We start from the raw sequence: 27,808 nt of genomic DNA on the forward strand, positions 1-27,808 counted from the left end.
CAAATGCATATGCAGAACTTTTCTGTTCCTTGTGAAATGCACTTTTCTTAATCTCCACAGACAAGAAAGAACACCGAGGCCTTATTTGCATATTCTATAACATTGTTTACTCAAGATACAAGACACCTCGTGTGCACATTCAGTAACAACTAGTAGTGACGTCCATGCCCTTTGCTTTATCATACACATTGTATGTACACTGCAGCAGTCGAGATAAATTAGAAGATGCTATGTGAGGAGAAGCTTCCTTTCAGGACTCTTCATCAGAGCTCAGCTCTTCGTCCTCAAGCTCAGGCATCGGATACCTCAGGATGGCTGCTACTCCAGTCAGTTGGTCCAGCTCTGAGAGATAGAAACCACACAAAATGTCACTCAGAAGCTTACAACTGGCAAGCCTAGACTTTTGCACAAAACTGGAAGTCTAGCCATAGACCTAGAATGGGCACACTCAGTGTGGTTAAGCCAACATCCATGGGTATGACTAAAAGCCTATTCAAAGGACTTGGGACAGGCAAGTCTAGACCTATGGGCACAGCTAATGTCTAGCCAGTGGACCTGGAATGGGCACGCTTAGAACGGGCAAGCCTTCCACGACGGCGTGGCATGCAACTCTGAGTGCAGGATCAGCAATAAAATGGATGGGAAGATTGGCAGCATGGCGTGGCATGGCAGCAGCATTTGACTAGAAATAATGCGGAGTGTGAAAATTATAAGAAACTTTAAAATTATGAATAGAATATTGTCCTATTCAACTTGGTCCTTGAATCAAACAGTCACCCTGCACAAATTTGAATATATTTAGAGTATCTTCTATTGTCAACTGTGCATGATCAAACATAACACTGCAGCAAAAATGCAGTTGGGTGTTTCCAGATAAGGACAGACTAGGGGGCGGTCCCAACTATTTTTAGTTTTCCACCAAATTTTTATATGAGGTCGGAAAATGTCTCTGTAGGAAGGAATCAGCCTTCATTAAGCAAAACTTAGCAGGGATTTCTTCAACAATTCTTATTCCAAAAGAGCATTTTAAGGACTTGCAGATTTTACAAATTCGAAAGCCTATCACTTTAAATACCAAATTGTCCCCTGCCAAATTTTTTTGGGGCGCAATTTACACCACTTTTACTATTGGCCTATGGGAAAGTAAATTTAAGTCGCTTATAATATGTTTCTTGAAAAACTGCCAAACTTTGGTTTTTGTGCAAATGCCTTCAATTTACCCTGAAATCAGGGTTTTTTTGGGGCCATTTTAGCCAAGTCAATGAAGACGAAAAATACTTCTGACAAATCCTCAAAAGCTTTTTCGCAAACTGAAAAAAGAAGTATGCAACTACACCACATATTTATTTCGTTATAGAATCCAAAAAATGCCAAAACTGCAAAAATAGCGAGAACTGGAACATTTTAGACCTCTTAAAAAATAATCATCGCCGCTTTTTATGACAACTTTACAGATTTCCCACCTAGGGATGGTAAATATAGTAATGCAAAAATACGCATACCTGCCAACCTGATGATTTGGAAATTCGTAAGACTATCACGGTGGGGGAGGGAGTGAGGGGTGCGCGGCAGCACTTCTTTTTTTAAGGGATTTACCTTTTGTGACAAGCTTACTCATGTTTTCAGAACCACAAGTGAAATCCGTGTCTTGGAGAGTAAAGAGCGAGAACGCCACTGGGGCACAATTTATTTTTGCAATGATTTTGCTGTTGCCGACTTTGCCTGCTTCAGAAACTTCTCCGTGTAGGTTTCCTCAAAGCAAGTACCACTCTAGTGCCCCTTGACCTTCAGCAGACTTTCGAGTGTTTTCTCACTCACAGATGAGTGAAACTCCATTCACATTTTGTTCACAGTGCTCAATATTCTCTCACATTCAGCATTGCTGTGGGGAATGGAAAGAATACCCAGCATAATCATTTAAATTCTGTGGAACCTGAGCGATCCGCTGACACTTCGAACGCATCATAATTGCGACCACTGCACGTCACACCTTAGCTCAATCAATATGTCGGCTGGAACTTTATATGCTTGCAAGTTGGCAAGCTCGACTTAAAGTGTGTCAATTGCTTCTTATTTTGATTCTCCACTCTGCTGGGGTAGAATAGCACGGAATGCCATAATAAAATCATGTACGCTGCTGAATGAAGCAGCTTCCAGAGCTTGTACTTGAGCAACTTCAGCCATCTTGAGACTGACGTCTTCTAGCGGGAATTTGTGGCGAATGTAACCGCATGCTGCCGTTAAGTACAGAGACGCACAGCAGAGAACTGCTCTCTCTCAATGCAGCTCAGTGTCTCAACCACAGAGTAGGTTGTGCTTCCAATGACTATGTCTTCATCACCTTTCTGTTTCTCTGCAGCTCCATAGTCAACTTCCAGCAATGAATGACATGACTTGACAACACCTGGGCACACAAATCTAGTCAGGGGATCTACGAAAAGGCGAATCAGGAGGCCCCTCAGTACATGAATCTGAGGAGCCTGTGCCTGAAGAAGGCAGTTTGCCTTCTCGAAAAGTGGTATAACATTTTGGATAGAAGGACAGCATGCCCTGTTTACCTTCGATGAAAAAACAAATAAAACAGGTGCTCCTCAGGAGTCACGTGGCTGGCTTCCCCAGAATTCTTGGTATGAAGTTTAAGTTCTTTTGCTTGAGGTCCAGAATGAGCTCCTTTCCCCTTTCGCGAGAGTTCATCGCCGTCGGTACTTTTTTTCCCAACGCCTGCAGTAGTCTTGTGAAGATGTGCAGTAAACTTTGGTGTCAGTGCAGGGCTCTTTGGGGTTTGTGAGGAAGCCTTTGGAATTTGGTATGACTCCAAAAACAAGCTCTGCTTTTTGCACTGTTTTGTTTCAGATAAAAATAAGCTGAGTAGTAGTTTCCAGTGGTCGAGCAGCCGTTTCAAACACTTTCCCAACCACAGTCAACATGTCGGCATCAACATCTTTCTGACCTTGGTGTCATGCATTTTTTTTTTAACTCTTTAAATAGATTTTTCTATTTTGAGCTTTTCTTTAGGTAAAAAAGAATGTTAACTAAAGCCTCATCAACCTTTACAGGAAGACATGAAGCTCCTTTTTGGGCGACCAAGTTGATGAGACGGCACGGGCAACCAGCTCCTATCAAACCTGGTTGAGCCTCTCTCAATACAGTAGAAACACTGTTTTTCTTGCCAACCATGACATTGGCATTGTCTGAACACATAACCAACAGGTTTCCAACAGGAAAATTCAGAGACTTCATCTCGTCCAGAACAAGATTTGCAACCAATCTTGTGACCGGTTCCTTCTCCTAGGATTGTCCAGAGGCACCTAATGTGGCTTTCGACTCTTCTCGTTTCTTTGACGAAATATGTTGCAACAATTGGGTAAAGCTGCGTATCCTTATCGTTACTGCCATCCAGAGTGATCGAAAATACTTGCTGTTTTAGGGCATCCAGCTAAGGAGTCTCTGCGGTGGCAGCCATTTCCCGAACAATTGACTTCGTCTTTGTTTGTCCACAGGCATAGCGTTTCGCTTCTTCGCACTTGGGGAACATCTTCCAGAAAAGCGGTCCAGCATGATCGCTGACACTCAGTGGAATGTTGCGCTCAACTAAAAACGTCGTGAAGAGGCATTCTGCACAAATCACACCGAGATCATTGTCTCTGCATACAAAACTTGTAGGCTTGGCTGACTGTCCGCGGCTCGCACGTATCCCCAATTCTTTTTCGAAGTGATGTGGACCTTGATGTCAGACTTGCTGCCATGTGAGATGTTCCCATCACAGGCACACATGGTGCAGAATCCAAACTCCTCCCCTTTCTTTGACGGCATGAAGCACGGAAATTCTGCTGTGTACAATTTCAAAAATGCTTGTAAGTGCTGTCCGGGCTTCGAGCCCACTATTGCACTGCAAAGCTGCTACAGGTCAGAGTCGCACTGCGTCCTACGCAGCAGCTAGTCACACAGAAGGCAAGGCCAACATTGCAGTGACTGAAGCTGACTGAAGTCCAAAGCTGCGCACCTGCGCAAACAAAGGCAACAGCATGGCAGCAGGTTTGCGGAAGCACTAGCGGCGTTATCAGCACTATTGAACTTTGGATATTGATTTGTGACCCCCTTAGTAGACGACAGAAGTCACTACAACCTTGTAGCTGCTGATTATCATACCATGCATATGTATTGCCCCCTCGTGGCGGTGCAAGGTACCAGGGTGTAGTTTTACTACATTTTAACATTTTTTTCTTTTTCGTAAATAAAACGCTTTCCATAAAATTTCAAGCAAGATTCGTAAAATCGTAAGACTGCTCGAAATTCGTACATTTTACAGAAAATTTGGAAGAGTTGGCAGGTACAAACATGTTGCATTATTTTGTTATGTCGTAATTATGTTGCAAGTGAGAAAATCTCCTATTTTAATACCCATGTATGGTCATCCCAACGATCTGTACCATTCTAATAATAAAATAAAAACCACACTCATATTGAATTCTGAATTGATTAATTTTTTTATCGTAAAGAAGAGACTCAGATTGTCTTTTTTGCCTCTTTTTAGCCATGAAATGAGTTGAGCATGGGTTTTCAGGGCTCCTGCATATGTATTCCTACTACGGTACGCTGAGGTAACAAGCACGTGAGAGGGCATACAGCAAGGTCTTTAAGACTAGTCAGTGGAAACTATTCTGGCATCTCTAATTCCATCTGCAATCTGAAATGCTCCCCGTGTACATGAACAATGCACCAGTCTAGTGAGAAATTGTGAAGACGCCACCGCAGTGGATGAGACAGCTGGGTATGTTCAGATCAGGACAGTTGCAAAACGGGTCCCAAATATTTTTTTATTTCCACCTAAATTTTGACACATTAGGCTTAAAATCCTTCCCCACTGCAGCAGTATTACTACTTTTCCAACGCACATTTTTTTTTTCCACACACAAGAAATCTTAACTGAGACAAGGTGTAAAAATCTCATTATTGAGTCGCAAAACGCTGCAAACATTAAAAGCATGTGGTATAGAGAACGCAGTTCTCTACAAGTTAACCCTTTTTCTCGATACCTATAACCCTGCTCACACGGAATTAAGGCAAACTGAACTTTGTTTCCATGTTACTGCCGTAGTTATGTCTTGACATTAGTATTAACAGTCTCAGATGCATAGGTCAGCATATATTCACTCATGAGTACACTGAATCATACTCTTTCCATAACGATTATATAGGTGCAATCTAGAGCGTGAGTGAGCGTCAAGAGGTATGGGCATGAGCATAAATGAGTACCGACTAGTCTGAGTGGATGTAAGTATGAAGAGCAAGTACAAGTTAATGTATCAATGAAAATCGGTGACAGTGTTTGAATGGACATGAGTACGAATGTGAATGGCTGTTGACGAGCGTGAGTGGATGTGAAATGAGCATTTCTGGATGCTGGTAAGTGTGATTTAAGGTGATTATAACCATGAGCGAGGGTTAGTGAGAATGTGCGCTGGCACAACTAGGAGCGTGAGCAAGTGCCAATGAGTGTAAGTAGACATGAGTACGAAGAGTACAGATGAGCACCTAGTTATTGTGCTTGCCTAAGGTCACATCAAAATGTTTTCCTTTTTAAATGCTGCTGCTTGTGCAGCCAGACCTAAAGTGTAAATGTGTTAAATTTACCTTATACCATATTAAAACCATCATTATCACCCTATTTTATGTCTACTGCAGGACAAAGGCTTCTCCCTGTGATCTCCAATTACCCCTGTCCTGCGCCAACTGATTCCAACTATCACCTGAAAATTTCTTAATTTTATCACCTCACTGAGTCGTCTGCCGTCCTCGACTGCGCTTTTCTGCTGTTGGCATCCATTCTGTAACCCTAATGGTCCACTGGTTATCTAATCTGCACATTACATGACTTGCCCAGCTCCATTTCTTTCTTTAATGTCAATTAGCATATCAACTATCCCTGTTTGCTCCGGATCGACACCGCTCTCTTCCTGCCTCTTAACCTTACGCCTAACATTCTTCGTTCCATCGCTTTGCGAGGTTCTTAACTTGTTCTCCAGCTTCTTTCTCGACCTCCAAGTTTCTACTCCAAATGTTAGCATCGGTAGAATGCACTGATTGTACACCTTTCTTTGCAATGACAGTAGTAAGTTTCCAGCCAGGATCTGGTCATGTCTGCTGTATGCGCACCAACCCATTTTTATTCTTCTGTAAATTTCCTTCTCATGATCAGGGACCCCCCTATGAGTGACAGACCTAGGTAAATGTGCTCCTTCACAGACTCTAGGGGCTGACTGGCAATCCTGAACTCTTGTTCCCTTGCCCTGCTATTGATAATTATCTTTGTCTTTTGCATATTAATCTTCAACCCCACTCTTACACTCTCTTTGTTAAGGTCCTCAATCATTTGTTGTAACTCTTCCCCAGTGTTGCTGAACAGAACAATCTTATCTGGAAATCAAAGGTTGCTGAGATATTCACCATTGATCCTTAGTCCTAAGCCTTCGCAGTTTAACAGCTTGAATGCTTCTTCCAAGCATGCAGTAAATAGCATTGGAGAGATTGTGTATTCTTGTCTAACCCCTTGCTTCATAGGCACCTTCCTACTTTTCGTATGGAGAATTAAGGTAGCTGTGGAATCTCCGTAGGTACTTTCTAAGATATTTACGAAAGCGTCCTGTACTTGTTGATTACGTATTGCCTCTATGACTGCTGGCATCACTACTGAATCAAATGCATTTTCGGAATCTATGATTTCTCAATTACATGATTAAGGACATGGATGTGATCCATGGTAGAGTATCCCTTCCTGAAACCAGCCTGTTCTCTTGGTTGAGTGAAGACTAGTGTTTCCCTTATTCTATTGGAGACCATCTTAATGAATATCTTATGTAATACTGGAAGTTAGCTAATGGGCCTATAATTTTTAAAATAGTTTAATGTCTCCCTTTTTGTGAATTAGTATAATGTTTGCATTTTTCCAGTTTTCTGGGACCCTTGCAGTCAATAGACACTTCTTATATAGAGTTGCCAGTTTTCTAAACATTATGTTGTCTCCATCTTTGATTAAATTGACTGTTATTCCATCTTCTCCTGCCACTTTCCCCGTTTCGTGTCTTGCAAGGCCATTCTGACCTCATCACTAGTTATAGGAGGAGTTTCTGTATCCTGTTCAATACTGCTGCAAATGGAGGTATCGTGGCTCCTCTGGGTACTGTACAGGTCAGTACAGAATTCTTCCCTTGCTTTTACTATATCTGCGAGATTGCTGATGATATAACCTGGCTTATCTTTCAGTGCCTGCATCTTGGTTTGTCCTATGCCAAGTTTCTTTCTCACCGATTTCAGGCTGCGTCCATATTTTATGGCTTCCTTAGGCTTTCTCACATTACAATTTCAACAGTTCCGAAAATTCTATTTTACCTTTTGAGTTTGACACTTTCATTCTTTGTAGTTTTTTTATTAGGTTCTTTGTTACAGGGGAGATCTTACCTACAGGTTGCCTTGTTGCCTTACCTCCCACTTCAATTGCTGCTTGTGAAGCCAGCCTAGTTATGGTTTCATTCATTGCCTTTATGTCATCTTCATCTCTCTGTTCTAAGGCTGCATATTTGTTTGCAAGTGTCAACCTGAATTTGTCTGCTTTTGCCCTTATTGCGTCTAGGTTGGCCTGTTTCTTCATAACCAATTTTACTCTTTCTTCAAATTGAGGTGACTCATATAAAATAAATTTTATCATCCAGTAAAAGCAACGTCAATGTGGTGAAAGCATGAAATGTTACTCACGTTCTCCAGATATGTGCAAGCTGGAGAAGATCTTCACTTCACCTCCGTTTTCCCGCACAGAGTCAACAAGTGCAACGTAACGTTTCCTTTGCTTAACATCCTGACACCTGAGGACCGAAAAAAAAAAAGTTGTCAGTTAGTTTCGCACCACGTCATTAAAGTGCAATTGAAACATGGCACAACTAAAATCCCAGGAGTCTATGAAGAATGTGTTGTAGTACTGCCCTTGTTGCAATACCAGCAAAAAACAGCAGATTGAGCCTGGCATTAAAGCAGAACCCTATTCATACTTTTTGAAAAAGCACGAGAGAGAAAATGGGCGAACCGAGAAAACAAATGATCCGAAGTAACTAAAAAATTTGGCAGACTCAAACTGTAGCTGACATCTATGTAATGCAAAGTGTTGCATGAATCATTGCAGCAAGAGACACAACATGCTCCAATCTGGTAGGGCCCAGGAAGGTTACGACAAGGTTACGATTGGCAAGGTTACATTCATGCTCCTTGATCTGCAGCTCCTTCAGGAGGGGCATCTCGGCAGAAAGGTTTTGACCTGTCCAGGTGGCAAGGACCGTTGTGGCATGAAATATCAACGCGCATTGAGTTGCAGGGACCCGAGAGGCCCGAGATGTATTTTGTTGCTTTCTTATTACATGGCATATTAAGGAAAGCAAACCAAAATCGAGTGTTGGCCGCGATAGCTGTGAATAGCGATGTGTGACGACTCTTGAGGGGATTAGCTGGTACCAGAAGAGGAAACAAAGTACGTGCTGGCATTTTCACGTGAGGCAAGTATTACGGGAAGCTGCCATAGCGGACGCTACTGCTCTCGATCATATGGGCCTTGTGCCTTTTTTGTTCACGTGGGACCTATAGAGGCCGCAAAATGTATGATTGCAGTTTGACGATGTACTGAATGTTGGTGCCAAAAGATCGTGTTTTCTGCGAACTTATTAACTGGTAAGAAAGAAGTGTAACTGTAGTGGGTCATTTTGTGTATTCTCGATCGCGAACATTTGTGCTGAGAAATTTTATGAAGTGGGATCATATCAATGAGGTTCTACTGTAAATGATGATGCATCAGATGCGTCACCCAACAGCACTGTTCCAAAAATCAGAAACTTGATTATTATAACAAATCCTGTAAGGAGCTTGCTCTATTCCATTCACACACATGATGAATACTACAAAAATCAGGTGAAAATTGTTCCATACTCTGTCACATTGTGCAGATGCTCAATGATATGTTCTACTACTGACAGACCCATAAAAACCTAGCTAGAGGTGTAATCAATTAAGAAAGCTGAAAATACTATATTGGTGCTAAAATCTAGTTCTGCACTAAGGTCAGGCCAACATTCTAGAGTAGACACATGTCATACAAATGCTCACCGAAATAGGTTGTCCGAAATCAAAAGCGTCTCAATGGCGAGTCCCTCGTTGGCGCGCTCTACATGCTTCGTGCCATAGAAAGCTCGGCTAGGCTCTGTCTGCAGTATCTGATAGAACTGCTCCAGGGCCTTCACTTCCCCGGCTGCCTTGGTGTCACTCAGCTTTGACTGCACTGAGGGGTCTTGTAAGATCTCTGCAAACAAAGTACTCATTACATCACCTCAGGTACTATGTTTTTGAAAGCTTGTATTCTAAAAGAGTGCTCTTTCAAGTCGGTCTCTACACATTTTATGAATACGAGGAAACGTCACAAGGAGATGACAAGCGGCAAGCACAAATAAAGCTCTGTAAACTATGGTTTGGTGCAGTAGTAACATGGGAAAACTGAAAGTGGTAAAAAAGAAACCTGTGTTTTGGTGTTCTGCTGGTATAGCATCTTGTGGTGTTACTGAAACCAGAGCCCACAAAGTGTATGAAGCTACTCTCAATTACCAGCACTGTAACACCATGCCACAATTTGCTTGCTAAGAGAGCAATGAATTGGCACATTTGTTGTGTGTTGGACAGCTGCGTGCAGGCACACTTCCTCGTTCACACTACTTCTTCCACTTAACAAAGTCATACAGGCAGTCAAAAATTTTATGAAATAGAGCATTTCGTTATGTCAACTATTCCATGTTTCAGCAGTAAAAATTACCGAACAGGTTCTTAAAGCAGTCTTCCTGCTTTAGGAAGCAAGTAAAATTCAGGTAACAATTATAGGATCAAATAACTAGCTAATGTTGATTTATTCGTCTTAATTGATTGGGCATTTGTATATGCATACAAAAATAAAGAAAAAGTTACATCTATGGGTCTTTATATCTCATCAGTAAATGATGGCACATTACTAACTGTGCGTTCCCTGTAACAGGGCAGTATATACTGTGCACTACACCTTCCCCCACTTAATTTATCATTGTTCGCCTACCTTCAGTGAGAAAGCTGGATGCTTACTGTGACAATAAAAATCTTTTGGAGGCCGCCTGCATATTACAGAAAGCACCACCACTTATAAAATGTGTGCTGACATATAGCACCTTCTCGCTCTCAGAAATATAACAGTGAGGCAGCTACTAAAGCATCACAAACACTACTCCGGTGTGGACTCATTATTGAAATGGTGAATAAGATAAAGCTACTACTAGAAGAGACAAGCTTTGGTACCTACCTTTCAGAGAGTGCTTGAAACCTGACGAAGCATGTGTAAGCACAAATTTGCCCTTGTTCTCAAGGATCACCTTAAGGTCAAGCTTTGTTGCAGCCTGGAACATGTACTCGTAGAACTGGTCCTGAATAAACGGTGAATTAAAACCCAATCAGATTTGAGGGAGAACATGCTCTACAAAAACTGGATCGCATGCTTAACATCAGCAGAATACAATACAGCATCCATTCACTAGCGGTAAATGAATCAGTAATGAACAGTTCAACATGATGGTTAGGCATGTGCACTTTGTGTTTATTCAAACATTAGAGTGAGTGTGCTGTGCTGTTATACACTATGCAACTTGCCTACCTTGTGAATTCCATGCCTCATGAAACATAAATAAGTCATGGCCTGTGCAGAATGTGCATGCAGTGAATATTGTGCAAATAAAAGCTATAGGTATACTACGCAATGTATGTACATGCATCTTGAAGAGAAACTTCTGTGCATGATGTGCTTGAACAAGCTGGGAAATCAGCGGCAAGAATCACGCATGCATAGCGCCCTTGTTTACATAATACATACTCAATATGTTCCAGCCAGGTCTATACACAATCTATTACAGCTGGAAAACTGTACTTTCAACCACTCTTATGTCTAGTTTACAAGACCAGTGCTCTAATGACTGCTCTGTGAGCCTATAAGCATCAGCTTACACTCAAACACATCACTGTAGCTGGTAAGGCCTATGATGCACATGAAAGTTCAAACAAAATGTGTGTACTAGGCAAAAGATGGCACGTACAATGGCAACAGGTTCATAGTGCACAACATAGTTACCTGCACTAAGTATGCCAGGAAACCACTCCATATGAAGCAAAACTGCTAAACGTACGAGAAGAAAATGAAAGCAGACAGGGTCACAAGCCCTCACATGAACAGCTGCCGTAAGAAAGATGATAGTGCTGGCACAGCTCAAGGGCGTTCAAGCTACAAACAGAAAATGGCTGAAGCGTGAGACCATACATTCGAACCCACTTATAATGACCCTAGATATAACAATTGATCATTTATAATGACTAAATTTCGATGCATTTACAGATTCTCCGACCCTACCAAATGAAATTACACCTCGATACTACACAGTGCAGTCTTAAAACACTATACTGCTAAAACAACGATTTATACTCTGGTCATAGTAAAAAAACAGCGCATGCAAAATTCCGGAGCACCGAAGTGCGACCGAACTAGGAACATGGCAATGCCGTCCCGCTCCTTCGAGTAGGATGACCTTTGAGATGAGTGAGTGTGCACCATCTGCATATCTTGAACACAATAAAATTTAAAAAAAAAAGTAAATTAAAAAGAGGCCATTAGCTTCCACATTTCAAGCATGCTTTCACAGCACATTTTCAAGAAGGGGCCGATTTGGAGGATTTATACCAACGGCCACCCAGCCTTGCTATAGTGGCCTGAGACTGTGTGAACGCAGCACGATGCGCTGCTGCAACGTGAAGTTGCAAAGGGTCAGCGGTTACTTTTTTACGTTTCCCACTACGCCGTTATCAGGAAAGCACTGTTTGTCGACAATTTGTTTACATCATTGCTGGTTGCTGCTAACAGTTTGTGATGATGTTTTACTTTCAGAACTTAGAATTTTTTAATCTGAAGTGGCACAGAAAATGAAAATTTTATGGCTCTCAACAATTGCAGCCTCTTGCCGTAATAATGGTGAGACCTTTGCGAAATAGCAAACACTGCAGTAATTTTCACTTCTAACCAACTAGAATGCTTCACGATTGCATGCAGGATGCACTCATGTCTCATTGATAGCAAAATATATCGCAAGTTGTCAAAGGAACAAATGGTGGCGGAACTATTGGATTGACAGGTGACTGGAAGTGAACACTGTTTTAAAGTGCTACGATGCTCACATTTCATTCTTCAGATCCAGTGTTTTTAACAGAAATTTTGAGCTAGGTGGCGGAAAGTCCCAAGAACAAAAATGAAGATACTGATAATGTAATTATTGGACCAGAGTGGTGCTGAACCATACCTGCATGCCTACGCCAGCTTCAGTGCTGTTTGCACATATTAAAGGGCATGTTAACATGTAACAAACAACTGTGCTGATACAACAGCCACTTTTCATAGACCTATCGAGTTTGCTATATATGGGTTCAACTGTAATGCATGTGTCGTAGAATTCAATGCGTCATGACATTTAGTGCAAATACAAAATAAGGTATTTTTGTGCATGTAACCCACACCCCAAATTACAACAGCTCGGAAAGAAAAAAAAAAGATATCCACATGTATAAGCCGTGGAAATAACTGCATACAACAATGCTCAAATCCTTGCAAAGACCGTCTCCACTCATAGATGCGCGATATGTCTATGCTGTATCTTTGGCAGCGGCTGAGTTCCCCCCTTCCTTGGCGATGGTGACAATGCTGGATTAACACCAGAGATGTTATTGCGAACAAACTTGTCACCGTATATGTGACGTGAATATTCATGGATCATTTCGCTCATATGCAAAATATGAAATATATCATATACTCATATATACTCACATACTCATATGAAAGCAGGTGACAACGCGGACGGAGAGATTTCAAATGGGCAACAATGATGAAGCAAATGCGATTGAGCCGAAAATCTCAACAATAATTTAGCTCACCATCGTATCACAGAGCTTTCTGTGCGGACCAAGGGAGCATAGTGACAGCGGGAGATGTACGAGTTTGCCGGTGCTGCGTTTGCTATTTGCTAGCTACCGTAATAAACACAAAAGGGTGACCTGTACATACGAGGAGAATGGGTGACCATGAAGCAGGGAGATGGGAGCTTCAACATGCAGGGGTGAGGTGAGGGTGGGGCTTCCTAAGAGATAACGAACTAGTTTGGTCTGGCTTGTCATTTTCTTTAAGGCTATTTGACTAGTAAAGGTACTGCTGCCCACTTTACAGTTCATGTGATCATTACACTTTTTGCTGTGCACTCATACTTCTCTCTGCTTCGTTCCAGACATGGCATATGATGTCGCTAAAGATGCTGACCTTGTAGCAGTGATGGTACAAAAGGGACTTGCTCATGCCTGTCTTGTCACGTCTTCCCCGACTTTAGTGCAAGCTAAGATTGATGTCAGCATTCCTCGCGACAAGACAACCTTGCAATTCACTGCGATTCAAAGTGGGTTATATGGGCAATTCACATATAACCCCACCCCCCTTTTTACTGCTAAATGTTTAGAAATTTCGGTGTGGGTTATACACGTAAAGATACAGTAGTGTCCTGTGTACACTCGCCTTTCATCTTTAATCATAAAAAAAAATTCTGGTGTTATACGTGCCAAAACCACTTTCTGATTATGAAGCACGTTGTAGTGGAGGACTCCAGAAATTTTGACCACCTGGGGTTCTTTAACATGCTAAGTACACGGGTGTTTTCACATTTTGCCCCCATCGAAATGCGGCTGCCGTGGCCGGGATTCGATCCCGCGACCTCGTGCTCAGCAGCCCAACTTTAATCATGCTTCCTGTGCTGAAACAGGTCATCAAACATTGCAGCTGGTGGTACAATTACAGTATGCGTAATGGTTGATGTTTATGTCTTATTAAAAATGTAGAGTATGCACTAACCCACATCAAATGAAAGAAAAATCAGTCATATTGTGGGCCTCCTAGAAGAAGCAACAAAAGCGAGTTTCACTTACTTTGACAAAGCCAGGACTGGCAACCAATACACACTTGACAACTGAAAAATGCAGTGAAGGACAGGACAATACAATAATTTCACCAGTGTCTGTTTGTAGATGTAGCAATAACTCACCATCAAAGTTCACATGGCGCAAAATTGCTTGCATCACAGCTTCGTAAAATCTTTGTAAACCCTAAAATAAAACAAAGCAGAAAATAATCAATCTAAAGAACATCACAATCAACAATGTTCTCTTAGCTTCATGTGCTGACGGGCTTTTACAAGAAAACTGAGCCCCTAGCAAATCAGTATTCACATCATAACTATACTGTAGCTAGAGCCAGGCAACTTTAACGCGACAGCGTTAAAGGCCCCCTGTCGCAGATAATCCAGCGTCGGACGTCGTTTCGGCAAAAAGATTTTGTTGATTCGAACCACCCATACCCAGGCCCTCCATTGGTGCAAGGAAGCTACTGAACAAACTGAATTTTTCAAGCTAAAATACGTAGAAAAATCGTAAAGTATGGCTTATACACAATCTGCAGACATGATAGCATTGGAATGTAATTTGACTATATGAGAAAACATAATTTTGTAAGGTAAAAACTCAAACCCCCCCTTTTCCAGTGTTTCTACCATTCATAGACCAGCCACAGTGTTTGCTATTTGTGTGTGCTGTCGCGTGAGTATCTTGGAGGCCACGAAGCAGTGCACCTAGTTCTTTGTAACACCTCCAGATGGCGCTTGCCTCCACTGCATCTCCGCATCCATCCATAGCTAGGGAAATGACGGAGCATGTTTTATTAGAATGTGAAGACGTCTACTCAGCGGTCGATTTAGGCACCACTGGCCTCCTTGAGGCTCTTGGGTTCAGCGGGAGCAGTGGTAAAGCAAACATGTCCGCAATAGGCATTTGTAAGAGGCGATTGGAGGATTGGTGGAAGAAAAGTAGGGAAACGACAAAAGACGGAGACATACAAAAGCACAGTTCGCACGCAATAGGGGATCAGAAAATTTGAGCGTGGTAGTTCATAGTGTTTTTTTTTTTTTTTCATTGTTTAATTTAGGTAGGACATTAGCTAGTACAATAGTAAGAGCTTGGTGGCGCAAACCACCGCCCCGTTCCAAAGGGGACACTCATAACATCCATCCATCTATTGTGGCCCACGCAAGAGGTTGCATTCCTACCAGAAAGCCCACATTTGTTAGCATTCACAGCCAGTGCTTCCTACTAAACATCATGCTTACATATGCTCCAGCTGCCAGGAAATGTGAGAAGCAGTCAGGGAGCTTTGAATGCTATCGCGCTCCGCTCTTAAAGGTGGAGCTTCATCGTCCTCCACCTTTTTTGTTTATCTAGTGTGGAAAATCAGGTTCAGAACTAAATTCACCGAGTTATTACATTGCTGAGGTATGACTTTTGAAGAATCGTGAGCAAAATATGAACTTTACAATTATAACACAAAACTAACAATGATGCACAATGCAACTGTGAATACAGTAGACTCGTTACAATGAATGGTTAAGCCATATTTTGGGATATGAAGAACAGTGTATGAACAATTGATTGGTTTCCCACAGACTCCATACAAAAAGAAAATGAAGGATGCAAGAAAAATTGCACTAAGTCAGCTAGTTTTGCTAAGCTGAATTTCAGCAACTGCCATGCCCGTCTGCTACTCAGTTCTGCTAGAGGCCAGGATAGTAGACTTAGAGGAGGGACTCTACTAGCTACACCAGAAGCAAACGGTGCTTCGGTGGACATAAACAGCTCCACAAGCATCAACGATGGAATGGAAGCCTGCAGTGCTGGCACCAAAGAAACTATAGTGAAGAATATTAGTGCCTTTCGAAGAAGCAGAGTGTGCTGCTCACACAGTATGAAGATGCTGACTCAGCAGCTAGAGGCTTACTCTGTTTTTGTCTGTTTATAAAGAATGTTGGTCACAAGCACCCCATTATGTTTGGTGGAGGTGCTGGGAAGAAAATCACAGTCAAGGACATCGAAACAGTAACTGAGGAGGTCCTTGATTTGCCTCCACAGGCTGGTAATTGGGCGAGGGCAAAGTCCAGGGTGCTACAACAACCTTCACACATGACAACTGATAATGGCATGAACGCTTTTATTGTACCGGCTACTGTGTCACAGGCCATGCTGGAAACTGTGTAAGCGTGATATTTTTTTTTCTACCTCGCTCTGTCCCTTTTCCATTCCCTCATTCCTGGATTGCTATATAAACACCCTGCAGGTGACATGTTGATTTTTGCCCGTCTCGTTTCAAGGCGTATATGTACGTTCCGTTCCTGCTGTGGCTGCCGGTCGCAGCTATGTTACAGCTTTGGTGGCTCTTTTTCAACGTGAGGGCACTGGAAAATATTTCGAGCCAGACAGATGAAATGTCAGCTTTCGTGACAGCGCACAGACTTGCACAGCACTGGAAAAGAACAATTATACTCAGCAGCTGTGTAAAGCAACACTTTGTATTGTGGAAAACTAATAAATGTCTCTTTTAATGTAGTTTTCTATTTATTTTGTGTCGTGGGTATTTGGGTGCACTAGGAATAGCAGATTTTGAGTTTTGTGGATGGCACCTGGTAAGGCGAACTTTTGATAAGGCGAACAAATTTTCAGTCACTTCAAGCTGTCTGTGGGTGTTTTATAGCAAAGAGTAGTACACAATATACAATTACATGCCTGCACATCATTTTAGGAGATGGTACCTCAAGCTCAATTAAACCTTCAACAGAACCACACCATGCCGCCACAAAAGGCGGGTGTAAGCATGCTAACACACATGCACTTTCACAGCTGAGGTCATGTGCATGTGCAATATCGTAGCTAATTAGGCTGTTGGACCTAAGTGGTCCTTAGATGAGCTTTCTTGAATATTGACTTAAGTTGTACTAGCCTCTGCCTGAAGTTTCACGGGGCTGATGTGACACCTTCGGCCTTAGGTTAGGTGCTACCGTATTTATTCGAATCTAGGTGGGCAGTTTTTTCAAGTCATTGTACACCAAACTCTAGGGTCGCATAGACTCAAGGATTTTAAAAAACGCACCAGTAGCCAACTGAAGTACACAAGCGACGTCGCCATTTTGACCTGTGCCGTATCGGTGTGAGGCTTGGCGTTATTGCAGTGACCCCAAACAGGCGATGCCACTATGCTGCCACTTTCAAATGAAAAGTTGTGCTGGCCGCAGAGTTGTGCTAGCCGATCACCAAATGTTGAAGCCCGGAGGGATTTCAGCATCAATAAAAAAAACGACCGTCATTGGAGGGGGCAATGGGAGATGCTTTTTGCATGTTCCGCAACGAGGGGACGACAGCGATAAGGAAGATAAGCACGCAATAATGAGCAGTTGTTCACCGAAATTGCGCCATGTTTTGACGCGTATGAACCATGCTGCACTGTCCGTGCATGCGTGGGAGCACGGACGTGAACTTGCGCGCATCCATAAGTGTATGAAGCTAGCAGCGATGATGACGTAGAGTGAGTTTGGTATGTTCATATTAAATAAATGCCGTCTTCATTTTGTGAATGCTGTCCTCACTTTTTTGCTCGTCCTACATTCGAAGGTCGGCTTTGTATTGGGGACGTCCTAGATTCAAGTAAATACGGCATGTTACAAGCATGATATCCAATACAGCATCCAGTAAAGATTCCCTCTTAATCATAGGACAACAATTACAACAAGCTGAGATGAAGTCAAGATACCACAACAAGCAGTCAAAGTGCATGAGACTTGAAAATGTCTGTTCAGCAAAATCAAAAGCAGATCTTCTACACTTGAACCCACCTATCACAACATTCAAGTGCCACAAAAATTCAATAATTGTTATAACCGATAACTGCTATAACCGGGTCGCATGAAAAAATCACCTTCCTCCACCTGGCTGCTGATTGTGTTCACTCATTTGACTGCTTCCTGGGCTCTCCGATAGTGTGTAACAAGCCACAGAGGTCAGTGTTAAAGAATGGCACTGCTATAGTAACTGCAAAGAGGGGTCACGGGTGGCAAGCGATATGCGAGCACCACCAAGGCATCGCTTTGGTGGCCCCAAAAGGGGCCTTTTAAAAAATGCGAGAAGGCTGCCGCGGCAGCCCGTCAGCTTAAGAAATCCAGAAGAAACTCTGAGGCGAGATCACCACAAGCACCTCACCATGTACTTCTCACTGGCTTGTACGAAAAAACCCTATGTCTGTCAGCCCTGCATGCTTTACGCAAAGCTTGGCGACATCCTTCTCTGAGGCATCCAGGTGCTCCACGTAGTGCAGCATAAGGTTTCTCAAGAAAACAAAGCCCCCGAAGAGACTGAATCATCTGCCGGGCCTCCTGTGAGGACCATGTTGAGGCAGCCTGTCCTACCGCGTTCATCGCTGCCATCATTGCTATCCGCGCAGCACGTTCACGACAATCGCCTCAACAGTTAGAGGCACTTAGTTTCCAAATCTATAGCCGTGCACTTTCTTTTCACTGGCAGCATCGTGCACTGCCGATGATAAGTGGGCGAATCAGTCATCTTCCATTTTGGTGGCAAGTCAAACAAGGCCGAGAAACCACGTGACCAGGAAAGATTTTGACGCAACCAACAAAGACCAACGCGAATGATTAAGCTGTTTGCAGAACTGTGCTGAATGAGGAGCCAGCGAGTAACATGCGAGCAATCTGGGAGCAGCGCAGTTGGCGCGGTCTACTCGTGTTTTGGAGGGTGGCGCGACGTAGAGCTATGGGCACAGCCCATTTGTGTTTGGAGGGATGGAAGGGCAACGGGGGAGAGGTGAGCGGGGAAGGCTGGAAATTGAGCGCTCGGTGGCCGTTGGAGCAGCAAGCCATCGTGCAGCGGCTCGAATTTCTCGTCATTTTTTCTTTTCAAGGATTTCGCATTTCACTACCTTTCGGCTCGGACACCCAGCAGACAGACTTCATTGTAATAATCGATAATGTGGCATAGGGGCATTGTGGTAAGCGGGTTATTTCACCACAGAAAACATAAATAAGCCAATGGTGCAGCAGCTTCTCATAGTTATAACCAATATAGTGTTAAAAGCAGTATTGTTATAAGTGGGTTCGACTGTACTAGGCATCACCGATTCTAAGGTTATGCAAGAATCACAACAGTCACAGTAATAACTACTTATTTTTCCACCAGTAGGCGGCATTTATTTTAAGACATTTTTTAGACACATTTATTAGACAGATTACTTCACGGTAAACAGGCACAGTTCAAAGAAGTGCGCAGTCATTGTGAAAACAAATGAAACCACTGTGAGCATGACTCCAGTTTACTAGTCAGCCTTGTGTTGAATTTACATTGCTAAAAAGCTACAGAGAAAGAGCCAAACTCTCGTCCATGCCCTGTGGAGATTTCTAGTGACTGGAGCTCTACAGGTTCAATGCAATGCCTTTAGGACTATGCAACTCTTGTGCACCCGGTGGTGCCATTATTTTCTACGACTGACCTTGCTGCACTGCTACATCACAAATAACAAGGACACTAAAAGTTTATTCTAACCTTGTCATGCTGTGAGCAGCTTCCTTTCCGCTTGCGAGGAATGCTGACATCAATCTTAGCTCGCACCAGAGTCATCGAAGACGTGACAAGACAGACATGAGCAAGTCCCTCTTGCATCACCACTGCTGCCAGGTCAGCATGTTGAGTGACATCACATGCCATGTCTGGAACGAAGCAAAGTGAACAAGGATAAATTCACAGCGAAAAGTGCAATGATCACATAAACTGTAAAATGTGTAGCAATATCCTTACTAGTAAAGCAGCCTTAAAGAAAACCACAAGCCAGAACAGACTAGTAAGTTACACTTTGAGATATCGATTGGTGCACTTGGGTAACTGGCAGAAAATAAGGCAGCTTGCTAGCAATGAAAGTCAAGGCGTGTTTCTCAAACTTCAGAAACAATTTGAGGAGGTACTAGTGGTGCCATCAGGACGTAATGGTTCTAAGTAATGGTTAATCATTTTAGCCTTATTACATGAGTTTCTAGTGATACTTAAGGAGGCACAATAAAAGACGGTAATGTTCACATGACGACTGCATTGTAGCAGAGCATTTCGTGTCTTAATAAACATTAAGTATACTGAATCACGAGCAGTATTGTACTTTCATTTCTATTATTGAAAAGCAGAGTATCAGTCCGAAATCTCAGCACCTGTTCCAAGCTTTTTACATTAGCTCAAATCCGCTTTTAGACTGCCCTTACAACAATGCCTTTATCATCTTTCCATACACGCCCATGCTAAAAAACCAGTAAAATCTTGCTGGCATCATACTAAACAGGCCACTAACATTACGTTTGCAGTCTTTTACATAGCAGAAAGTGCCAAGGACACCGGCTTACCAAGCCTCTCTAAATGCACACTGTCCCAGTGTTGTTTGGCAAGGGTGAACTTTCTGTTCATTTCCAAGTCCAACGTGTGGTAAGCACCCATCTGCAAGAGTGGCAAACAGGAGTCGTGAAATTGGAGTTTGTAAATGTGTCCGTACCAGCTGAACCTTGCATCCTGTTTCTGAACAAACTTTCTAAAATTCTAAAAGAAGCCAAGTCATACTTTCTTTTGTCACTTGAAGCACTGGTCACAAAATGAAGCCATACCTTGACATACTGGTTCTCTGCAATGTTGCGGCCCTTAACACGAAGGACACATGCCTGCGTGTCAAAATCAATGCTCTCAATGCAGATGACGAGTGTAGTTCGAACTCTGTTGCTCCCAGTACTTCCGGTTGCTGACTCTGTGGTGACCTTTCTGCAATCGCAGAACATAATGACATTGTGAGTGACAAAATTTTATTGTGAGCTATCTCAAGGCTCTCTCCCCAGTGGGTGGCAGCTAGGTATTTTGCTACCCACAAGCCAACCTCCCTGACTGCCCACTTTACCTCTCATGTACTACACAACTCTCATTGTTCTTGCACTATGTATGGCACAGAGATAAGATGACCACCGACTAGGAACGAAGGCACGAACTGACACAAAGAAGTGCACGTTCATGTTATTGCACTTCGTGTCAGTTTGTGTCTTCATTCCTAGCCAGTGCTCCTCTTGGTCTCGTTAGTGTGTGCTGTACATAGCGCAAGAACAATGAATGTTACCCACTAGCCCAATTCATTGCTTTGGTAACTGCACAACTCCTTTACCCACAATGAAACTAATGTCTGCACCAATGGCCCACTATATCAGGGACACCCAGGACCACAGAAAGTTAGGGCCAACTGCAAAGGGCATGTCACCCCCTGATTCCTCCATGTAGTAACTCTCTTGTTATTTTTTTCATATTCGCCCTTTTAGTGCAGGCTATGCACAGGTGCCACATGGCACAAGATGGTGTGGCAAACAGCACCACCAATGGAAGGTGCTTGATCCTTGATGTATGAAGCAGGTGACACTTTGCATCAGGCATGCAGCCCTATCAATTGGTACCTTCTGCTGTGCCTCTAAACCATTCACTTAACATTTTGCAAGTCCAACTTCTTTGTTTTAAACATTAAAATGCTGCTATTTGCACAAATGATTGCATGCTTATGAGGTGAGGCTTGCAAAAGAAACACCAAATGCAGAATCAACAGCAAATTTGGAGCAAAATATAAGCATGAACTAAACATAATTTAGACCTAGTAATTCATAACAATAACATAATTCACATAATACACATTCACACACATAATAATATAATTCAGCAAGCCCAGATTTATTGTATTGGGGTCAAACTGCGATTGTTATTTTTGGCTCCCATCATGTCACCAGTATGACTCGACATTAACAGATCTCTTGTACCAGTAGATAAACAGGCAGCTACGCAAGAATGAAAGCAGGGTCAAACCACTAGTCCCACAGATTTCCATTATGGAATTGCAGACTCAAATGCTGAAAGCTTCAGATAACCATTACTCACAGCCAAAGCTGCGTTTCTAGAATTTCGTGGTAATGATTTTTGCACATTTTCATCACATGCTTCTGTGCCTGCTGAGCTTCTGCAAGCAGCAGTGCAAGCCACTGAAGGAAGAGTTGTACACTTTATTTTTGCTGTGCGTATGTTTTCTGCTACATCTTTTGGTCTAGATAGGTCATTTAGAACAGTAGCAGTTGCCCTTTTGTTTCTAGCAATGATCTGAAGTAACACTTATTGTATTCTTGCTCTTGCAGGATATTGCAGCATTGCAATGTATGAAGATTAGGGTAGGTGTTAGTACTGTAGACAGTGCTAACACATAAGGTGTTGACAAGTCGGAGGTGCATTCAAGCTTTTGAGGTCCTTGTTCTCCCTTTAATTCAGAAAGCAACATTGCAACATGGTTGAAAATCACAACATAAGTTAATGCAAAAGGGGGGGGGGGGGGGGTAGCAAGATACAAACACCTTACATTTGGCGAGCACACTTCATGGCATGGGAAGATCACATTTGTTTGCAGTCTGAATGTTTCATTGATGCTGCATTCAGTACTCATTTATGCGTCTTGATCTCGTGAACGCAAACAGTTGTATGGAAAGCAGCTTTCCTGACATTCAGAGTGAACAAAATCACTTAAGAGTTCGACGGAAACCCAACTTGCAAGGAAGGAACATGAAATTAAAACACACTCACCAAGAGTTTAACAAAAAGATGAAAACTTGACCCACCTGGGTCCGTTATTCACAATGACAGCAAACAAAATGGTTCTTGTTTATGTAGGGGAGAGATGGCACAGTGTGCATGCATAGGTTTTGGGCAGAATACCACATGTTTTGTTGATCGCTTGCTGCATTGCCTGAACATGCAGTGATTCTAATAGTAGGGAGTTTTAGTGTAGGGGACGCAAGCGGCTTGCGTACGCAAGAACTAGGGGCGACGGTACGGCGCATGCGCAGACCGCTATGTCTACTTGCGTCCTTGGGTTGTTTGGCCGGCCGAAAACATCACTGCCCCTAAGTGGTCATGTTACCCACGTGACTATCGCGGTGTAGGAGAACTTACGAGTAGCTAGCGGGTAGATAATCTAATGAATCTTCCGCAAGTGTCGACAGACGTCGTTTTTATATATATTAGAGAGGTTTAGCACGTCCGGTATGCCGATAAACGCAGTTGGGGCGTTGGGGTGGAGCCATAAACGGAGCGTCTTGCATGGTGCATCCACCTGGCGGCGTAAAGCTCAAACTGACAAAATCAGCTAATATTGCTGTAACCAAGTCTATTCTACTTCGCTGCTGGTGTAAATTTTCGGCACTGGCGTAATTGTGTTGCTGCAAAAATTTATACCCGCAGCAATGTAAAATACACTTGGTTACTGCTATATTAGCTGTTTTTCTCTGTTTGAGCTTTGCGCCACCAGGTGGCAACACCATGCAGGCCGCTCTAGTTCATAGCTCCGCCCCCAACGCCCCAGCCTGCGTTTACCCGATTACCGGACACTCTAAACACTCTAAACCTCTCTATTAACTGCTTTTAATAAGAATAGTTTTATGTGCTTTACTTAATATGCTTGATTTCATGTTTTAAAAAATGATAATGCATCAAAGATCAGACGTTGATGACGCTGCGAGCGCATGCGACCTCACTGCGGCTTGCGTTTGGGGCCGCTAACCTATAACGTGTTTCTGCTTGCGTACGCAAACGCAAACGCACCTAAGCGCTTGGGGCCCCAACGCCTTGCGTCTTTCAATACTAAAGCTCTCTAGTTATCCCGAAGGTAATAGCTTCTCCACAGTGACGACTTGAAGGGGCCCTGAACCACTTTTTACCAAAGTAGAGAAATGCATTTGAAGCAAAATTAGGTTATTTCATAAATACTTTGCTGCAAAAAGTACTTCTATGAATTCAGCACAAGCGGAGTTATTGGCAATCAACCATCCCCTTTGCAGTGCTCCCACTCTTTCTTCAATGCCTTGCACTGCGAAGTGCTATGGCAGAGGGGGGCTTGCCACAACTCTCTGCCTACTGAACACCACCGTGGTGCGCAGTTAGAATTTGATTTTGGATGTTCATGTAGACATAACTACTTCCAATTTTGGCACCTACAGCACATCAAACGCAGTTGTCTTCAGTGAGCCGCAGTGTGCTCAGCCAGCGGACTCGTCGCTACATCCGCGGCAGCCGCGGTATATACGCTACGTAGCAGACCGCAGCTACATGCAAATGCAGTGTGCATGCAGTGCGCTTGCTTTGTGCACGACAGGGCTTGAGTGCATGCTCGTGGTAATATGCTCCAGTCTGGCTATGCTACGTGGTGTGGACCGGCTTTGTCCTGCACTGGCTTGCCCAACAGATGGTAGCCACCTCCAACTTGCTTGCTGGTTCCTATTCCCATGACCTTTTGGCACCCATTGATCCGTGCTTCGTCGACTCGAATAATGCCGCACTGTAAGAGCTATCAATAGCTCAATACGAAGCGGTCTGCCAAGGCATTTGACCAGGACTAGCCAGGAGTGAGCGCGTGCTGGCAAGCATGTGTGTGGTCTGGCCTTAAGTTTCGCGTGGTTCAAGGCTAGTTGAGCGTTCAAAATTAGTCTAAATTAACGAGACCCGACAGCTACAACACTAATAAGCAGGGTGGCTAAATATTCATCCCTACACGGGCCGGCCGCATCCGTGCGTGAGCAGACAATAGTCAGGTTTTTCTGGAAGTACATAATTTTTATCGAAATTCAAAACCATGTTTTGAATTATTTCAGCCTGTTTATTAAACTTCATCAATAAATATACACAGTAACAGTAGGTAAAAGCGCACTAACCTAAACACCCTTCTTGATTAATATCAGTGATTGATCAATAGCAGTCTCATATGGAAATCCGCTAAATCGCAAAATAAAGCATCCAGAAAAGAGTGAGGAGCAGGCTTCTGTTGAAAAGAGAACATGTGAGAAAAAGGTGACTTCGCGTTCCACTTGTGAGCTCCACATGCCGCGCATGACTGCAAAACTTGGCTGAGATGTTCAGAGCAGTGTATGCTATCCACGTAATATGTTTTTTCACCAAGGCCGAGGAGAGATTCAGGGCACCTTTAAAGAACCGTTGAATAAAGGTTGACATTTTTAACACATTTTAAATAAACACATATATTGTGTATAAAATGCCATGACAGTTACCCTTCATGAACATGGCAGAATTAAGCACAGTGCATAAGCCGCAACTTCAAGAAACAACCCATGCCCCTCTGAAACTGTAGCTATTGCTGCAGAGCCTGGAGTTGGTGAGACAAGTAATGTGACAAGCATGAGAGGGTGTGCGTTCATAGGGCAGCAAAAGTGCAAAATGCTACAGCAACCGAGCAGTCATTCATTAAACGCCTGTAACTCTGCTTTATGGCATCAGTTACTTGTGACTGTAAATTTATTACAGTGTAGTGCACAGCTGCCGCTATATAAATAATTTGCCAGCTCAGAGAGGTTTGGGGCTTTTTAAGAAATGTAAACGTTTTAAAGCCATGGCAAAATGCACTCATTGCACTGTGTACCCAGCATTTCTCCTTCAATCTGCTGCCTGCTTCACACGCCACTTGCATGCCCCAGACCAAGTCGCTGCTACAGGTGGCACTGTTCCCTACAGTCCTACTGGCATCTTAAAATGTACATATGGAAGCTATTGCAAGAGTGGTGGATACAAGGCCAGAGGCTTCATTGACTTGTTTAGAGTCCCATAGCTACACCTGATCTATGAGTAATGCTGTAATGCTGGACTTCAGGCCTGGGGGGTTTTCTGTAAGAGTCCACCTAGTGGACTGTACATTTTGGCCGCTACTCATTGGCCAGGGCCACTCGTCTCCTCCTCTCTCGTACAGCTGCATCCAATCAACTGCGACCGAAATGGACAGTCCACTAGGTGGACTCTTACAGAATACCCCCTCTGGTTCAACGTCTTCGGGTTCTTTCATCTTCTTCAGCCTATCTTACTTTAATGTGCACCAAATGCTACGATACAACAGTGCTTTTGATTTCCTCGATTACTAGCTTCTGATACTTCCCTGCAAACCACGAATGGCTTTTTCTGGCATGCGTGCACTAATTGTAGCGACAAGGGCTAAGTGTATGATCACAGCCCTCAACAAACCTGATTGTGGAAGCCTTGAGGCTGTCGCCCTCGGACATCAAGTTATAGGCGTGCCACATGTCCTCGGCTTCTTCGGGAATGAGTGTGACATTCCTGAAATCGTATAATCATGACATTAATGAAGGTACACACATCTGCAACAAATTCTCAAGCTTCCAGTTATCGATCAAACGCCGTATGATTATTAAGCTTTTCCCCTATGTAGTTTAGCAGAATGCGTTGTTGGCCAAGTTGGTTGATTGTATCTGGAAAGAATGGATGCGCTTTGTAGACGATGACACATGGATATGAGTCCCTAGTACGTTCACTAAGAAGTAGGACAACAAAATATACACTGAAGAGTGGAGTATCTAACTTGGACGGCATGTATGATCAACAGAGCCACATGACAGGGTGCAAAGTGGGCAATAAATGACTGGATGTAGCAGGAAAGTGGGAAACAAAGAAGGAAAGCAACAAAGTTTTAAGCGTTTACGTTAGTTTCAGTAAAAAAATATGAAGGAGGAGTGTTGTGGAGGTGGTGTGTTGCTAGCTATAGGCACACGTCAAAAACACTGCTTGCAACTGCTCTGCCGAAGTGCCCCTTATCAAGTGACGTAGAGCCTAGAGTCCCTCAAAACACATACGAGTGAGACTAATGGTGAAGACAGGTTTAAACAGGGGTGCACCATTCACTGTGTGCCAATAATAGTTTCAGCTATTATGACAAACAGAAAGAATTGCCCTTAGACTTGTGGAATTAGTACCATGGAGGTGGAAGTCTGACAGATTTATACATCATAACATGAGGTTACTGTTCTTTTATAGGAATTTCACCACATCAGCCATTCATTCCTAGAATAAAATATTCACGGGTATTCCGATTGCTTTTTTAGACCATATTATTAGGCGCAACGGACTGTCTGCCGTATAACTTGGAAAAGTATGAGGCCATTTAACCAGGTTAACTAAGTCACGTTACTTACATCATTTAAATTACACTACAGAATTGCATCGGATGCTCAGTTCTAGAACGAAGTGATTTAGAACGTTCGAATATCTCCAAGCACAAGCAAATATTTTCTTTTGATTGGCATAAAGAGCATTGCGAGCATGGCACTGCGATCAAATGATCAGCCTGTCAGGTGATACATTTATGGATGCGGATAACAAGTTGGTTTTACCGACGAAATGAACATAGTAAAGCGTTGCTTGTAAAAATTTCCATGTGCCAGCGGGCACTCTCTAATTGAACCATCCTTGAACACTCATATACATACGCGTCTTCATGCATAAAATGAGTTGGCAGTTAAATTCTGGTGGACGGTTCGGTAGATCCGACTAACGAATACGGGGGTGCTCTTGGTTCAAATTTGCATGTCCGATCAAGCTCCGCACCGCGCTAGCAGCTTTCCACAAGCTTGCCATATATCAATCAACAGATGAAAATAAAACAGACAGCTATGTGTAAGGGCATTAGATACAATTTATCGTTTGACAGTGCTCATTTCGGTAACTCAAATCCCGGCTGCCACGACTCCGGCGATGTTACTTGTCCATCCGATGGCCTTTTTTGGAATTGCTTACCCACTGCCGTCCCTTTCGAAGAACTTATGAACAAGCTTCATTGTTGGAGCTTTGAAGCCTTCGTCAGTTTATAAATAAATGGTTGAATCTGATGAATGGGAAATAGATAAAATCAGAACTGAACTTCAGATGCTTTCCAAGCTCACCGACATCCATGATTCTGCTCCAC

General features: G+C 43.0%; 1 protein-coding gene across 2 annotated transcripts; it reads right to left on the reverse strand.

Annotated features, from left to right (window-relative positions):
• Window positions 1–156: 156 nt before the first annotated feature.
• On the reverse strand, window positions 157–27,808 carry pelo (protein pelota). Of its 2 annotated transcripts, none has more exons than XM_070534565.1 (12): window positions 27,790–27,808; window positions 27,640–27,727; window positions 26,074–26,166; window positions 20,649–20,799; window positions 20,394–20,484; window positions 19,552–19,715; window positions 14,169–14,229; window positions 14,053–14,093; window positions 10,355–10,475; window positions 9,145–9,337; window positions 7,753–7,859; window positions 157–342 (listed from the first exon to the last, which is right to left on the reverse strand). In XM_070534565.1, the coding sequence occupies exons 2-12, from the start codon at window positions 27,678–27,680 to the stop codon at window positions 251–253; spliced, it is 1,155 nt and encodes a 384-aa protein (XP_070390666.1). In that variant the 5' UTR covers window positions 27,681–27,727; window positions 27,790–27,808; the 3' UTR covers window positions 157–250. The 2 variants fall into 2 exon arrangements, with proteins under 2 accessions (XP_070390666.1, XP_070390665.1); XM_070534564.1 differs by having other exon boundaries at window positions 27,786–27,804.

This window comes from Dermacentor albipictus, chromosome 2, assembly GCF_038994185.2.
Source record: "Dermacentor albipictus isolate Rhodes 1998 colony chromosome 2, USDA_Dalb.pri_finalv2, whole genome shotgun sequence".
NCBI classification, from domain to species: domain Eukaryota; kingdom Metazoa; phylum Arthropoda; class Arachnida; order Ixodida; family Ixodidae; genus Dermacentor; species Dermacentor albipictus.